At 43.2% G+C, this 17,867-nt stretch overlaps 1 protein-coding gene across 7 annotated transcripts in view; it reads left to right on the top strand.

The window, feature by feature from the left end:
- The window catches only part of LOC135202024 (protein ELYS-like), a 241,020-nt gene that overhangs the window by 193,689 nt on the left and 29,464 nt on the right, over positions 1-17,867 (top strand). For all 7 annotated transcript variants that reach the window (XM_064231315.1, XM_064231323.1, XM_064231317.1 and 4 more), the window contains one exon: positions 8,860-9,039. In XM_064231315.1, the coding sequence (XP_064087385.1) occupies positions 8,860-9,039 (180 nt within the window). The remainder of the gene's footprint in view (positions 1-8,859; positions 9,040-17,867) is intronic.

Below are 17,867 nucleotides of genomic sequence, written 5' to 3'. Positions count from 1 at the left end.
GTACAAACGTCAGGATCTATCCGAGCGAGTTGCTCTAGATCAGGATACGCTCAGGCGTGAGGCGCCAGCCAGGCGCGAGGATTCAGCCAAGCGCGAGGATTCAGCCAAGCGCGAGGCGCCAGCCAGGCGCGAGGAGTCAACATTGCGTGAGGCGCCAGACAAGCGCGAGACGTCAGCCAGGCGCGAGATGCCAGCCAGGCTACACGCTCCAGCCAAGCGTGAAGCGCCAGCCAAGCGCGAGGCGCCAGACAAGCGCGAGGCGCCAGCCAAGCGCGAGGAGCTTTTCAGGCGCGAGAAGTCAAGCAGACGCGAGACTTCTTTTAGACGTGAGAGAGAGTCGGTTCACTCTATGAGCCCCTCTCCTAGTAGGAGTTTGCCACCAGTAGAGAGAGAACGGGATGAAGATCCTCTCGTTTTTCAGGCCGATTCTCCACAAGGTGTAGAAGGAGATTTTGAAGAAGAGGGTGACGGTAGAGAAGGAGTCTCGAACTATAAAGTTCTGACTGACCTTCTTTTACGGGAATACGGAGATTCTTTAACTCCTGCCGCTCCTCCTTCGCCTCGATCACTGTTTTCGAGTGCGATTGTGCCTAAGTCTTCGTCGGTCTTGAAGATGAGACCTACGATCTCTATGAAGAGAGCGCTTCAGTCCTTAGACAAATGGATGTTGTCTAAGAAGGATCTGGGCAGAACCACCTTCTGTATGCCTCCAGCCATACTTTCTGGCAAGAGAGGTTTCTGGTACCGAACTGGGGAGAACATGGGCCTTTCTCTCCCAGCGGCAGCCGAAGCGGACTTTTCAACCTTGGTTGACTCGTCAAGGAGACACGCTTTGAATGGAGCTCGCGTGTCTTGGGCGATTTCGGAGACGGATCATCTCCTCAAGGGACTCTTCCATATTTTGGAAGTGTTTAATTTCCTAGACTGGTCCCTTGGGGTGATGTCTAAGAAAGCTCATGACTCGGATGGTCTAGACCCCGAAGTCATTCTGAGTATTCTTGCTTGTATTGACAAGGCGGTACAAGACGGATCAGGAGAAATCTCCTCTCTTTTCGGAGCAGTACTCCTTAAGAAGAGGAGTATTTTTAGTTCCTTCCTAACCAAGGCGGTTTCTCCCTCACAGAGAGCAGCCCTGGTTTTCGCTCCCATGTCTGACTTCCTGTTTCCTTCTCAGTTAGTGAAGGACATTTCTCGATCACTGACTGAGAAGGCGACTCAGGATCTTCTCCTGCAAACTGCAAGGAAGAAGAGACCACTTGTTTCAGTTGACAAGAAAGGACCGACTTCTACGGTTCAGCCCTTTCGAGGAGGCCCTCTCTCCAGAGCTACCTCTAAGAGAAGAGGTCTTGAGAGGAGAGGTAAGGCTCATTCCCGTCCCTTTAAGAAAGGGAAGTGACAGACAGCCTCCAAACACCAGTGGGGGCCAGGCTTCTCGAATTTGCAGACGCCTGGTCACTCATAAACTCGGACGCCTCTTCCATGTCCATAATCAGGAAGGGATATCTTATCCCCTTCCAAGACAGTCCTCCCCTAACGACCATTCCGCGGGAACTGTCAGCGAGATACAGGGACCCTGTACTGAGGGATACTCTTCGTCTGATGGTGAATCAAATGTGGGACAAAAGAGCTATAGAATTGGTTCTAGAGCAAAACTCTCCGGGGTTTTACAATCGGCTTTTCCTGGTTGCGAAAGCCTCGGGGGCTGGAGACCAGTTCTAGATGTCAGCGCTCTGAACAAGTTCGTTCTAAAGGAGAAGTTCTTTATGGAGACTTCGGCCTCAGTCCTGGCGGCTTTACGTCAAGGAGATTGGATGGTGTCGCTGGATCTCAAGGACGCCTATTTTCATGTCCCGATTCACCCTTCGTCGAAGAAGTACCTCCGTTTCATGACGGGGGGAAGGATCTTTCAGTTCAGGGCCTTGTGTTTCGGCCTGTCCACAGCTCCTCAGGTCTTCACAAACCTGATGAGGAATGTGGCGAGGTTTTCTTCACCTCAAAGGCGTCAACATCTCTCTATATTTGGACGATTGGCTCATCAGGGCCAGAACAGAGAGACAGTGTTTGGAGGACCTTTCTTTGACCCTAGACCTGATAAAGGCGTTGGGACTACTCGTGAACCTCGAGAAGTCACAGCTGATTCCCAGACAGAACTTGGTCTATCTGGGGATTCAGATGGATTCTCGGGGTTTTCGAGTATTTCCTTCGCAAGAGAGAATCGTGAGAGGCTTGGAAAAAGTCTCTCTCTTCTTAGGGAAAGAACGGACTTCGGCGAGGGAATGGTTAAGCCTGCTAGGCACCCTTTCCTCGCTCGAACAGTTCTTTCCTCTAGGAAGACTACATCTTCGCCCTCTTCAGTTTTTCCTAAGGAGATCTTGGAACTGGAAGACGGGACTTCTCTCCGACAGTTTTCTCCTTCCAATGGAGATGAAACCACACCTGCAATGGTGGTTGTCCCCTCTAAAAGAGAACAAGGGAATTTCTCTGGAAGTTCCGAACCCAAGCCGAGTGTTGTATTCCGACGCATCGGAGAAGGGTTGGGGAGCAACACTAGGACCGAGAGAAGTGTCAGGCACCTGGAAGGCAGCACAGGTGTCCTGGCACATAAATTGCAAAGAACTTCTAGCAGTTCACTTGGTGCTAAAGTTCTTTGAACCCTTTGTGACGAACAGTGTGGTCCAAGTGAATGTGGACAACACTACAGCCCTGTCCTACATTCGGAAGCAAGGAGGAACGCACTCAGTGTCGCTTTACGAGATAGCAAGAGATCTGCTAATTTGGGCCTCACAAAGAAACATCTCCCTCCTGACAAGATTTGTTCAGGGGACGAGAAACGTCAGGGCGGACAGACTGAGCAGGAGAAGCCAGGTCCTTCACACAGAATGGACTCTTCATTCAGAAGTGTGTCAGAGTCTTTGGGATCTTTGGGGCACTCCTCACGTAGATCTGTTCGCCACATTCCTTTCCAAAAGGCTGGAAGTCTTTTGTTCAGTGGTGGAAGACCCAAGAGCTCTCGTGGTCGACGCCTTCCTGCTGGACTGGTCTCATGTGGACGTGTACGCTTTCCCCCCTTTCAAAATCCTGGGACAAGTGTTGAGAAAGTTCGTAGGGTCCAACGGGACAAGGATGACCCTGATAGCCCCGTTTTGGCCAGCACAAGATTGGTTTGCAGAGGTGCTGGAGTGGACAGTAGACTTCCCAAGATCCCTTCCAAAAAGGATGGATCTTCTCAGACAGCCACACTTCGAGAGGTTTCATCAAAACCTCCCCGCTCTCGCGCTGACTGCCTTTCGACTATCGAAAGACTTGTCAGAGCGAGGGGGTTTTCTCGCGAAGCTGCAAGCGCTATCGCTAGAGCCCGCAGAGCTTCCACTAGACGAGTCTATCAGTCGAAGTGGGAGGTATTCAGAAGGTGGTGTAAGTCTAAGAAGTTGTCCTCCTCCAGTACCTCTATAACCGAAATCGCTGATTTCCTTTTGTTCTTGAGAGAGGTCTCTCATTTGTATGTATCGACGATCAAAGGATACAGGAGCATGCTTTCGGCAGTATTTAGAAACAGAGGCCTAGACATTGCTGAGAATAAAGATCTGCACGACTTGGTTAGATCGTTTGAAACGACAAAATCGAAGGAACTAACTCCTCCCAGCTGGAACCTGGACGTAGTTCTCAAGTTCCTTTCATCTGACAGATTTGAGCCTCCCCACGTAGCTTCGTTCAGGGATATAACAAGAAAATGCTTGTTTCTCCTATCTTTGGCGACAGCCAAAAGAGTTGGCGAACTTCATGCCCTAGAAGATGAAGTCGGCTTTAACAAAGACTCGGCCTTTTGCTCGTTTAGAACTCTTTTTCTAGCGAAGAATGAAAATCCATCGAATCCCTGGCCCAAGAGATTCGAGATCAAAGGCTTATCGAGTCTAGTAGGGAGAGAAACAGAGAGGTCTCTTTGCCCGATAAGAGCCTTGAAGTTCTTCTTACAAAGAAAGAAACAAATGGGAGGCTCTAGACAAAGTCTTTGGTGTTCGATTAAGGACCCCACAAGAATCATGTCTAAGAACGCATTAGCTTTCTTCATTAGGAGCGTCATTACGGATGCTCACAAGTTCTGTCCTGACGAGACTTTTCCGCTTTTAAGAGTAAAAGCCCATGAAGTTAGAGCAGTGGCGACGTCTCTCTCTTTTCAGAAGAATATGTCGTTAAAGAAAATCATTGACACGACATATTGGAGGTGCAATTCAGTTTTTGCATCTCACTATCTTAAAGACGTTCGCGTGACCTACGAGAAATGTTTTTCTCTGGGACCTTTTGTATCGGCGGATACAATACTGGGTACGGGAGCAAACACCAATCCTTAAATTTGTACATACCTTCTACTAGATATGTTCTAGATTTCTGCTGACAAAGAGGGCTCGGTGCTGCACTGGCGGCCAGTCACTGTTGTTCAGTAAGGAACTCTTGTGATATCTTTTAGGGGAGTATTAAATTTTTTTTTTTTTTTTTTTTTTGAGAATTTTTGTATGAATGCGTTTTTTCGTTTCGAGTTATGGGTTGTTTGTAATGAGTTCGGGGATAACTCAGAACAATTCTATATACTAACATGGTGGTTAGGATCAGGTGGTCGGGATTGGTTATGCTCCTTCACAAGGTGTGTTGTCATAGAAGTGGTCCAGTACCCATTGACAAAGTCCTTTTAGGCTCTGCCGAATAAGCGGTTCTTATACCCATCGACAGACCCACAAGAACTCTAGCCATAGATCTAATATCTCGCTAAAGTCTTGAGGTGATGCAGACTACCGGGCTACAGCCACGAAGTCTACCACCTATCAGGTAGGAAACCAAAGGTTTTTTCTTTTATACCTACAACATATGTTGTTTACCTGTCTATTCCATATTAGCTGTCTCTGACCCTCCACCAAAGGGTGCCAATCAGCTATGTATATATCTGACAGGTAAGTTCATTGTATGAAAATGATATTGTAATATACAATAAAGGTTTCATACATACTTACCTGGCAGATATATACGATTAATGGCCCACCCAGCCTCCCCGCAGGAGACAGGTGGAAGAGAGAAAATATGATAGAAAACGGGAATGGTTCCTAGTCCTGCCGCCCAGGGCAGGCAGGTAGATCACCTGACCTACCGGTAGCGAGTGGCGCGAAATTTGAATTTCTGTCGGGGACGACGGAGTCTTAGCTATGTATATATCTGCCAGGTAAGTATGTATGAAACTTATTGTATTATAACAATATCATATTAGTAAAATAGATCGAATCCGTGAAGCCAGCCACTGAGGTTTCAAACCCCCATCCAAGAAAGAGCATCTGCCAAAACATTGTCTTTGCCAGGAATATGTTTGAATTGCAGGGTCCCATTCCTGCAATAATATACTCCAACAAGCCAACCTTTGGTTTTTATTCTTAAACCAATTAAGGAAGGTTAAAGGGTTATGATCTGTTAAGGCTAAGATAAGTGAATCTGTGGAGGAAAGGTATACATCAAAATGATTAATTGACAAAACCAAGGCCAAAGTTTCTTTATCCACAGTGGAATATTTCCTCTGGGGAGGCATTAACGTTTTTGAGAAATTAGCTACCGGATGAGATATCCCCTGTTCATCCTGCTACAGTAGCACAGCCCCAACTCCAACATCACTTGCATCTGTAGCAAGAGAAAAGGGAATGTTGAAATTGGGGGTTCTCAACACTAGAAAGGTCAATAACACTTTTTTGAGGGACTCAAAAGCATTTTGAGTCCTCTCCTCCCATACAAATGATACCTGTTTCTTAAGAAGGTTAGTAGGAGTATCTGCTATATGTGAAAAGTTTTTAACAAAACGTCTATAATATCTCATCAAGCCGAGGAATCTCTGGACATTCTTACGACAAGATGGCACTGGCATACTCTCTACTACCTCTACATTAGCTCTCTTGGGAACTACCTTCCCATTACCGACAGTGTCCCAAGTATACCACTTCTGCTGTAGCAAAATCACATTTACTTAGATTTATCACTAAACCAGCTCTTCTTAATACCTTAAATAGAGCCTTAATATGTTTTAGAAGAGTGTCCCAATCGTCAGAATAAATCACAATGTCATCAATGTAAACCACTCAACCTTCCAACCCATAAACTAAAGAATTCATTAACCTTTTGAAAGTGGTGGCGGCATTCTTTAACCCAAAGAGCATTACAATTTACTAATATATTTTGCTTGACCTAAACGATCAATACAGTCCTCCACACGAGGCAAAGGAAAACTATCAGAATGGGTGACCTCATTTAATTTCTGATTGTCCACATCCTATAACTACCGTCTTTGTTTTTTTTTTTTTTACCAACACCACCGGTGAGGACCAAGGACTATTACTCAGCTCTATAAGACTGTCTCTTAACATATACTACTTTACTTCCTTGGCCTCCACCTCACCTTTTACAGGATTTAAACAATACGGGGACTGTTTGACCGGATTAGCATCACCTACGACTATATCATGCTGTAAAATAAACGTACGACTGGGGACATCAGAAAATAAGTCATTATATTCATACATTAACCTTTTCAGTACATTCCACTTGTCCAAATCCAAATGTGTTACTAATTCATCAAAATTTTTCAAAGTTTTGATTATCAGAAGACCAACACACTTTGTCAATAAAATTACCTTTATCAAAACCATAATCTGAAAAGGGAATATTATCATTATCATCACCCTTCCCGGTAATGGTCACAGGAATTGCATTTTCTTTATATATGAATTTCTTTAGCATATTTATGTGGCAGAGTTGATAGGGTTCCCTGCGTTCGGGGGTCTCCACCAAATAATTGACTTATTTAATTTTGTAATTACCCTCCAGGGACCTGAAAATGAACCCCTTAAGGAATTTCCTGGCAAAGGTAACAATACTAAAACCTTTCACCTACTGCAAAACTGCGTGGTTTGGATTTTTTATCAAAATAATAATTCATTTTATTCTGACTACTCACCAAATTTTTCTTAGCAAACTCCCAAGCTTTCGTCAATTTATCCCCTTGACCAAAGACGTAATCCAATAAATTAACTTTGGCATTGTCACCTCCCCACACTTCTCTTATGACCTCCAAAGGACCACGGACATTATGCCCAAACACTAAATTAAAAGGAGACAGACCCAATGTCTGACCTGGAGATGAACGAAAAGCAAACAGTAAGTAGGGAAGTTCCTTATACCCAATGGATCCATGAGCCAGACAATATTTCCACTGCATCGATTTCAAAGTTTGGTGGAACCTCTCCAAAACGCCTTGAGTCTCCAGATGGTATGGGGACGAGGTTACATGCTTAATCCCTAATTCTGCCATCTTACTCCTGAAATATCTACTGGTAAAATTAGAACCATTATCACTTTGAATTACTTTAGGTAACCCAAACTTGGTAAAGAAATTTATTAAGACATCCAGAATCTTTACACTCTTGATTGTAAGGAGGGGAATAGCCTCAGGAAAACGGGACATTTTTATCCATGATAGTAAAAATATATTCATTCCCACTCCTAGATCTAGGTGAAGGACCAACCACATCAATTATGACTTCCTTGAAAGGCTCTGACACCAAAGGAATAGGGATCAATTGTGCCTTTGGAACCAACTTATTCGGTTTGCCTACCTTTTGACAAATATCGTTGCCTAACTTCGTTACGTCTGATTTCAAACCTGGCCACCAGAAGTCAAACAGAAGTTTCAACGTCGTCTTTTGAATGACAAAATGCCCTGACAAATCTTTAGGCCTACTGCACATGTACAGAATTTCGTTAATGATTCGGTAGTGAGACACTGTTAAATCAATCCGAGGGCCAGATTCCTTGGGCAAACTGAGGAACTCCTGCTTCTGAGCTTTAGTAAGCTCTTCTCTTGTCCAATCAGGCTTAACTAAACCATCCCTTATTACTACACTATTACTATCACTACATTCTAAGTTACTTATATCTAAATCGGTTTTTGACTGCACCGTCAACTACCCTACTTTGAGAACGAGTCACTACAGACATTTCAGGGTTCATCATCAAAATTAGACAAGTTGTATTCTTATAGACAACAACATTGCCCAAAACAACGTCTATATTCTTCACAGGAAATTTTTCTACAATGGCCAATTTAATAGCCCCAGAAAACGATGGTCAGTCCAGCTGAAAAATGTTGATAGGATATGACTTAACTGAATCCAGAAAACCAGAGAAGATCACAAATTCCTCCCCAAAAGGTTCAAAGTCAACCGGCAGGGCCTCTTTCAAGATCAAAGATTGTGCAGCACCTGTATCTCGCAAAATTCCCACTCCCCTTTCTAAGTGTGATCCTATGGTTGACACACAGCCCTAAGATACGAACTTAGTGAAACTGCTGGGTAGTCATTGATCTCTAGTCTTGACCGTAACAGACACAGCCTCTTCATTCCCGACACCCATCAACGGATTCTACCTGGACTGTTGCATTTTTTTAAAAGCATAACACCTGTTTTTGTTTTTACATGACACCCCCCCCCCCCCCCAAAGAAACAAGACCACATTTGTCCCAGAATTATTCACTATTCCTAAAAGAGGTATTATTATTCCTGAAGGAAACATTATCATTATTTCTGAAACTTATTATTCCTGAAAGAAACATTTTTAGAATTACTTTGTCGCATGGGACGACTCTGACTGCCATAATTATTCCTACTAGTATTTTCCCAATAATTATCACGACTGGCATTTTAACAGTCCGGCCTTCCCTCAGTGTTTGTATTCACGTACCTGAAAAATATCTCGGATGTTTATTCATAGTTTCATACCATGTAGTTTTTTGCTTTCCAAATTTTTTCTTCAAGATTTTCCTCATCATTTTTGCAGAAGCGGTGGCAGTAGAGAGCCCTGAGATTGCTTTAAACCTGATGGATGGAGGAGAAAAAGTGAAACGTCGCCGAACTTCCGTATTGAAAAAGTCATTGACTTCCCAGGCTAGGAAATCTGTAGTGCCAAGGCGTTCCGTCAGTGCACTGAAGTTGTACAAAGAGCAATCAGCAAGTCAAGGTAAGTAATATGAGGACACACTTAAGATTCCTGTACTTAGTTGGGCTGTGATTGCTCTATGTATCTTATTAAAACTATGATTCAATTTTAACATAATGAGCTTGCATTGAAATGTTGAGACCAATTTAAATTTTTGGCTGGTATTATTGGGTATACCAGAATTTTTTAGTTTTACAATTTACTAATTGAATTATAATTATTATAAGTGTCATGATAACTGAGGGGAATCAAGATAATCAAGGCCCAACATGGCAGGTGAAAAGTTTGTGGGTTTTGGGTTCTTGTTTCCCTTGTGGAATGGTGTGATGTGGCTTTTAACTTTTTCTGGAGTGCATGATGAATGGGGTTCGATTGTATGCTGTTAGTTTTTTTTTATCTTTTTTTTTTTATTATAGTGTAGTGAAGTGGATGAGTATTACAGTTTATATGTTGTTGCTTGGCTTTACTTGCTTTACTTGATTTAGTTTGCTTGCGTGGAGACACTAGTAAACTAGGAGTTGGTGATCAGCTCTTGTAGTTATCTTCTAAAATCTTAATATTTTTTTTATAAGTCAGTGAATGTATGCTCAAAATTAGAGCACATGCTAAAGTTTACAAATTGTGCATATTAATATTTTAGTGGAGCCACAAAGCATGTTAAGTTGTGGATGTGTAACTGGTATCTTAATGTAATTAAATCTGCTCAAGAATGAAAAGGGAAAATAATTCATGTGGGGTGTGCAGATTCCCATTACTTATCGATGCATAAGAACTTTTACTGTTATTGCAGTGGCCATACAGAGCTTTTAAGTTGTAAATGGGAGTTCCAACATTGGAGCAACAACCTTAGTACTGTATATTTCCGCACATAAGACAATCTTTAAATCCTAAAATTCACTCTTAAAAACTGGGAGTCGTCTTATACTACAATTCTAAAAATCAAACTTTGAATCCTAAGATGTACATCAGTAGGCTAGCTGCGGCATTATAGCCTAACCACCAACATACATAAAGATTCACTTTATGAAATTAACTGATAGTAAAGGTAATAAAACCACCTTTACTTTATATATTATTGGCATGTCTTTAATAACAAATAGCCTATTTGAGGAGCAATTCTAAATCAATGAAACCAACTTATATCTATGTGATCCCAGCTGAGAAAATGTTAACATTGAGTTATGGTTGCGCTCACAGCAACCTTTATCTTTCGGTAACCTTTTAGAAATTTTAAAGTTAGTGTAATTCCAGGAGTAATAATATTTTGGATAACATATTAATTTTTCATTAAAAGTTTCTCATACATATCACAAGGTTGATCACATATGCCACCATCTTAGGGATTTCAGTCTGGTTCTGGGGAGTCAACTTCGGCTTCATCGTCGATATCATACAAATCATCATACAAATCATCTTTGATATTTTCCTTGGCATTTTTAAAGTGATTTCACGTCATTATTTTCACGTTCCCCCATGCTGATTATATTAAGACTGTAAACAAAACAAGAATGCAAATGGCACATCATCACTCTGTTCACATTTGTAATATAATAAAACATGCAATATGAACACAGTAAAAATAAGTATTATTAAAATTATAATTTTTCTCAAATGCAGCTATTATTTGACCTTTGCAAGTGGATATATATCAGTTCTCTCTCTCTCTCTCTCTCTCTCTCTCTCTCTCTCTCTCTCTCTCTCTCTCTCAACAGCTGATTGTTGATGTCATTTACCGTGACTATTGAGCGTTTAATAGGAGGTCCGTTAAAATTGTTAAGTTGTTAAACCCTGCCGATTCTCAATGGTGGCTTCCATAAGTTAAAATAAAAGGGATTTTGACGGAGGAAAAATCTATTTCTGGGGAGAGACCTGTGTCGCCCGGTGAAAAGGTCCTTCTTAATACTTTTCTGATATAAATAATTTCCAAATATACCAGAGAAAGTTAAACCATTGGTATGCAGAGGTTACTACCCTCGCGCGAGCACCTCAAGGGCGTCGTGTATAAAGAAAGGGCGTGTGAAAGCCACTAAACACAGGTCATCTTCCAATTAGATTACTCCTTCGTCAACATATGAACACGGGATGTGCCGATACAGCGGTCTCAACCACACCGCTCCGACTCACCCAGTCCCCGCCCGATGCGAGCGCCATCTTACATCCTTCTGTCATAGATTTCAGTAATGGCTTGGAAAGGAATGGGATGGGAAACAGGGTAGGGTTTCACCGGGCGACACAGGTCACTCCCCAGAAATAGATTTTTCCTCCGTCAAAATCCCTTTTCTGGGTCGACCTGTGTTCGCCGGTGAAAAAATACCAGAGAATGCCTTCCAAGCTCATGAATTGAAATTAATAATAAGGATAACGAAAACATCATTAATAGATCAATCTTCATTAAGTAATTATCAGTAGAATATAAACTTAATGTCTAAAGTTAAGAATATAACTTATATTATAGCTTAATCACTAAATATGCATACATAAATCTTAATTTCTAAACTTAAGAATATAACTTATATTATAACTTAATTACTAAATATGCATACATAAAACAAAAATGTAAAAGTCATATACATTTCATAATCCAATATATACAGGTATGATTAAGCCCAATCTAAGAATGAACGATATTCTAAGGAGAAGCATGATACTTGGGTGGCTGAATCTGATCTACCGAGGTGAGAGGCATCGTGGCGAGAGTGGCAGGTAGAAAGGTGACAGTATAAGGAATGGGACGAAATTGAAGTAAGGAAAGTTAGTCCGAAGAGATTAAACTCCCCGCCGCTATAGTGGAAAATTTTAAGGCTTGAATATTTCTTAGGTAGTGGCGTTTAAAGACCCGAGGAGATTTCCAACCCGTATACTTCTTAAGGTCATCAAAATTCATATTTTGAAAATAATTAATTGAGGTAGCTATAGCCCGAATATCATGAGCATGTGGAAAAGATTCTGGATTAGCTTGCTTTATGAAGTAGAGTATTTGCTGTCTAATACCTTGAATTGAGATAGTACCCCCTTTCTCTCTGGCAAATAAATGACCAGAGGAACATGAGGAGGATCTAGCTAAAAAGGCTTTAAGAGTTACCACAGGACATAGGGATGTATCCTGAGGTAGAGGTATAATTTTCCAAGGAGACCATCTATTTTGAGGATCTTCATTTTTAGCTAGGAAACTCCTATCTGGAGAGAGCAGTACTTCTCCTGATGGGAGGAAATCTAAGTTCTCAGGATTACGTGAGAGAGCTGCTAATTCTGATATTCTGGCACCTGAGGCCATGGCTGTAAGAAACAAAGTTTTTCCCAGTAGAGAAATGTAAGAGCAAGATTCGTTGTTGATATCCGAGGCTAGTTTTAAAACATCGTTTAAAAACCACGTGACCTTTTGAGGACGAATTGTAGGTCTTAAGTCGAGCACAAGCTTTGGGAATGGATGAAAAATAAGAATCTGCTAAATTAATATTAAATCCGACTTGAAAAATCTTTTTCAGAGCCGACTTAATCGTAGTAATAGTACTAGCGGCTAGGCCTTTATCAAACAAGGTTTTAAAAAATGAAATGGCCAAATTTGGGGTCATTTGAAGAATATCGAAATTCTTTATAAACTACTCCGCTAACTTCTTAACAGCCGAATCATATTGCCTAAGCGTTGAATCCCTTTTGTCAGATTCTATGAATAGACGTTCTCCGGATCGATATTTGCATCTTTATGAGCTGCAAATTTCATGAAGTCCACAAAGTTAGGGTTTGAACTACTCTTGAGGAAGCTGACACAGTCTGAGTTTGAACTATTTGTGTCAACTTTGGATGTGGGATCCGTCTGGGATGGAGCTTCAGCTCTAGTAGGAAGCGGAAACCCAATTGCTTTTGGGCCAGTTGGGTGTTACTAGGGCCACTGATCCTTTGAAGAAACGTAGTTTGTGTAACACCTTCATCAGAAGATTCACTGGAGGGAACAGATAAATCTTCTGCCAGTGGTTCCAATCTAAGGTTAATGCGTCCATGGCATAGGCCTGAGGGTCCAGGTTGGGGGCTACGTAGCAAGGAAGTTTGTGGTTGGTGCATGTCGCAAACAAGTCTACCTGGAGATCTGGAACTAGTCTGGTTATCCACCGAAATGAATTCATGTCTAGGGACCACTCCGATTCTAAAGGCTTGGTTCTGGATAAAGCGTCCGCTATAACGTTTTTCACTCCTGCCAGATGTGTTGCTGACAGGAACCAGTTTCTTTTTGCTGCCAAGGAAAATATTGCTACTAGAACATGATTCAGATTGGGTGATTTGGAACCTCCTCTGTTTATGCAGTGGACTACCACTGAATTGTCTGAGACTATCCTCACATGACTTGTCTTGTGGTGATGCAATTGTTTCAAGGTTAGAAACACTGCCATTGCTTCCAACACATTTATGTGAAACTGTTTCATATTGAGTGACCAGATTCCCTGAAACATTTGGTGTTGGGAGTAACCCCCCCCTCCCCCCAACCACTGAGTGACGCGTCTGTATGAATCGTCACTTGAGGAGGGGGGATTTGTAAAGGAACTGATTTGGTCAGTTTCTTGGACTGTGTCCATGGGAGTAGTCTCTTTATTAAAAAGGAGGGAATTGTAGATACTTTGTCTCTTAAATGTATCTTTGCTCTCTTTTTCCAAACTCGATTGATGTCTTTGAGTTTGGCTTTCAGTAGGACGTCTGTTACTGAGGCAAATTGGAGTAAGCCGAGAATTCTTTCTAAAGCTCGTCTTGTTATCATTTTGTTCATGATAAATTGTTTCGTTGCTAATGCTATCTCTTTGGCTTTCTTGGGTGGAAGAGATAGCTTGTGCTCTTTCAAGTCCCAATGAATACCCAGCCAATCGAACTGACTTGCTGGTTGTAGCCGGGATTTTTCGAAGTTCAACTGAAATCCTAGACTTTGCAAGAACTGAATTACTTTGTTTGTTGCTTTGTGGCAATCTTCTACTGTTTTCGCCCAAATGAGCCAATCGTCTAGGTAGGCTACTAGCATTATTCCTTGGTTCCTGAGTTGTTGCAATACTGTCTCTCCTAGTTTCGTAAATATCCTGGGAGCAATGTTGAGGCCGAACGGCATCACCTTGAATGTATAGGATTTTCTGCCTAAGCGGAAGCCTAGGTAGGGAGAGAAATTTCTTGCCATCGGAACATGATAATAAGCGTCTGTAAGATCTATAGAGGTGGTGACGGCCCCACGGGGAAGTAAGGTCCGTATCTGCGAGACAGTCAGCATACGGAACTTGTCGCAGAGAATGTAAGAATTCAGTTTGGACAAGTCCAGGACTACTCTTCTTTTGTACGAATTCTTCTTTGGAACAGTGAACAGACGTCCCTGGAATTTTAGGCTTTTTACTTTCTTTATAGCCTTTTTCTGTAGGAGATCTTTGGTGTATTCTTTCAGATCCGGTGTAGGTGTCTGAAAGAAATTCACCGGAGGAGGTGGGGACCCCTTCTTCCACTTCCAACCCAGACCCTTGGAAACAATACTGTGTGCCCAAGGGCTGAAGGTCCATTGATCTCTGAACCGGTACAGTCTCCCTCCTACCCGGTCCTTCTCATTGATTATGGGTCGGCTTGTATCCTCTACCTTGACCCCCCCCCCCCCCCCCCCCCCCCCCCCCCCCCCCCCCCCCCCCCCCCCCTATTGCGCCTCTGGTTCTAGGTCCGCCACGTTGGCGGAACTGTCCTCTAGCTCTATTACCACCGGATTGTCTAGGGTATCCTCGAAAGGCTCCGGTGGCTTCGTAGGCCGGGTTAAATGCCGGAGAAGACATCCATGTTGCTGTGGCTGGTGACTGTCCGCCCTGAGGTGCGGGTACAATCATAAATTGTTGTGGTTGAGTGGTTTTTGATGTCGAAGGTTTCGACACTTGGGCTGGAGGATTTGTTTGTTGGCGTTGCTGACTACAGAACCCCTTGTAAGTAGTAAAATACTTCTGTTTCTTTTTTGGGTTCTGGTGCTTCGCTGTAGGGTTGAACTTCCGTTTGGAAGAGAGACCCCAACGAACTCGAAGGTTTTGGTTCGTCCTGGCCGCCTCCTGTAGCACCTTGTCTACTTCTTCTTGAGGAAAGAGATTCTTTCCCCAGAAGGAAGATTTGATCAGTCTATTAGGCTCATGCCTAATAGTCGCCTCAGCTAACACATGTTTCCTGCAGCTTTTCCTGGCTGCAATGAATTCATGAAGGTCCAGCTGATAAGTCTGTAAGAGACTCTTAGCTAAGACCTTGAAAAGCTGCTCTTCTTTATATATGGAGGCCACCAACTCCAGTGATGTCACTGCGTTGATGGACCTTGCCAACCTTGATCTTGCCTCAAACTCTGCCTTAAGTAAGTTATCCGGCAGTTTCGGAAGTCTTTCTGAAAACAAAGAAGACGCACAGTCTGCGTCTAGTTTTCCGACTGTGAAAGTCGACGGAACGTCCTGCCAGAATTCTCTAGTGGCTGGCATGAGGAGGGAGGTAGCATCCGTCTCTTTGAGAGTCGGCATTGGCAGATCATCATTCTCTGCCTGAATTGTAAGCTCCGTGATCTTATCAATGAACGGAGAAGAGATGTCTTGTGGAGTTGTAAAGATCGTATACGATCCTCTGTGTGGGGTTAGTTTCGTATTTGTACAACCCCAATCAGTCATAATGCGAGCCCAGACAGCTTGGGCTTGTTCCTTCGGGAAAATAACTGTTTCCTTAGGAATTTTATCCATTCTGACTAATGCATTCTCCGTCAGTCTGACAAACCCATTGAAAGGAAACTGGAGTCCTTCTGGGTAAAACTCGAAATCTGACAATGGTCGAGTACCCAGACCTTCAAGGGTTAGTGTGCCATCCAAGTATGGAGCGTGGAGGGCAAACCGCCAAGGGTTGTTCTTATCGAACGGCGGTAATTTTGATGCATCCGGAACTGCTGATGGAGCAGCTTGAGTTCCGGATTGGAGCAGACCTGCGATCATATCTCTGATCGGCTTTAGCTGCTCCGCCACTATATCAGTCACCGACTGCGTGGCTCTGTAGTGGAGCCGGAGTAGGAGGAATTCTCTCATCCAGCCTCTCATCCACTACCTCTCTAAATCTTGACAAAAGTTTGTCCACGAGGAGGTCAGATTGTAAGTCAAGCTCCGTCGTCTTGGGTTTAGCGGACTTACCCCTCTGTCCTTTAGAAGGAGGTGGGGCCTTGGCAGCTGGCGATGAATCATACGAAGTCGATGGCCTAGGGGCCGGAGACGACGCTGATTTCGCCAACGGAGTTGACTTAGACGCCTTCGATGAAGGCTTTGATGCCTTCAAAGGCTTCACCTTGGGTCGTACTGACCTAGAACCTTCCCAAGGTGAAGGAACAGATTTATCAAAACCTAGAAATGAAGAGGACGAAGAAGAGGGGGTAGGAGAAATGAAGGATCCTGCCGGAACCTCTACGCCACTCACCTGCTCATCCATCGGTTCTAGATGAATGTCCAGAGCAGCCACATCTCCCGTCAGTTGTTGGTCTTCCTGGTTTGGAGCCATAGCCGCTCGAATGGCTTCTATAATCGGAGCAGCTACTTCACTCTTCACCGCAGCCGACGGAGAACCGGGGAACAGACGGGTAGCTAAAGTGCTATCCAGCACATAAGGACAGCCTTGTGGAGCATTACGGCCGAATCCGGACACCCACTGTCGAAGACTTGCCTTGGCCGTCTTCAAACTCTCCTCATCCGCCTGTAAGAGGGGATAGGAATAAACGGGTCGTATTGACTAACTTAAACTTAAACCTAAATAAATGTTCTATCAGTTAATCGAACAATCAAGAATTGCGTACCCATTTGTTACTTGATCTTACCTCATCGTTTAACAAGATTGAGGTCAACTCAAAACACCATGCGCAAGACTCCGGGAACCAGATCATGTACGGGGTCTGGCCTTCTTCAGCTATGAAGGAGATCGAGCAATGAGCGTGGGACCGGCAGCAGTCATGTCCCACCGGATCACTGAAATTCCCTGGACATCCTTGGAAGGCGCAACGGACTTTCTGTAATATAATATTTTAAATAAGTACCCACACTCCTTATTGAACTAACTTAGAAATAGAGCATGCAAGTATTCTTAACTTAGCATGCATGTAAAGTCTCGCCGTAGCTAACACCATTAAACGGAGAGTGTAACGTATTTTAAATAGAAATATTCACAATTTTATTCCGTATATCCCGGAGGTCCGGTGATCTCCGGAGAAATTGACTACCGTGTCAACAAGGTAAATCCATATTTCTTTTTAGATAATTATTGTTAATCTTGCTAATCTCCGGTGAAGTACATCACCGGAGCCATATTACCGGAGCTGAGGATGTGTACCATGTCAAGAAAACGGAAAGCCTAACGGGGGGAGTTGTTCCCAATCGACCTAGGCGATGCCGGAGATGATGCACAAAACATCTCATACAACATGATAAAATCAACTAACGTTTCTAATGGTAACCTTTTAATAAGACGGAGTCTCCGTCGGTGGATCTCCGGCGAACGGAGTTCCGTAAGGTAATTCTTATTGAATTATCTACCCCTCCACCTTTTCCATATCTTCCCCAAGCCATGGCGGGGGAAGAAAGGAGGGGGGGCTTATGATAGAACATGCTGGGAGGAATACCGTAAGAAACGCAAATGGCGGCCGATAGTGGTTGATCTTAACCACGATGTTAATGGACCATTCGCGATAACGTATAGCGTATAGTACCACCAAAAACAGAATTACCGATTAAAGTTAATTCTTCGGTAAAGTCGGGGAACACTATAGAAAGTGGTTTCCCAAGACTACGTTTATAATTGGCATTAACACCTGGTGGTACACTATGATACAATGTTATCGGTCTGGACCA

Source organism: Macrobrachium nipponense, chromosome 23 (assembly GCF_015104395.2).
Source record: "Macrobrachium nipponense isolate FS-2020 chromosome 23, ASM1510439v2, whole genome shotgun sequence".
Taxonomy (NCBI): domain Eukaryota; kingdom Metazoa; phylum Arthropoda; class Malacostraca; order Decapoda; family Palaemonidae; genus Macrobrachium; species Macrobrachium nipponense.
Note: the sequence above shows the minus strand (reverse complement) of the source record. Positions and strands in the feature narration are given on the sequence as shown.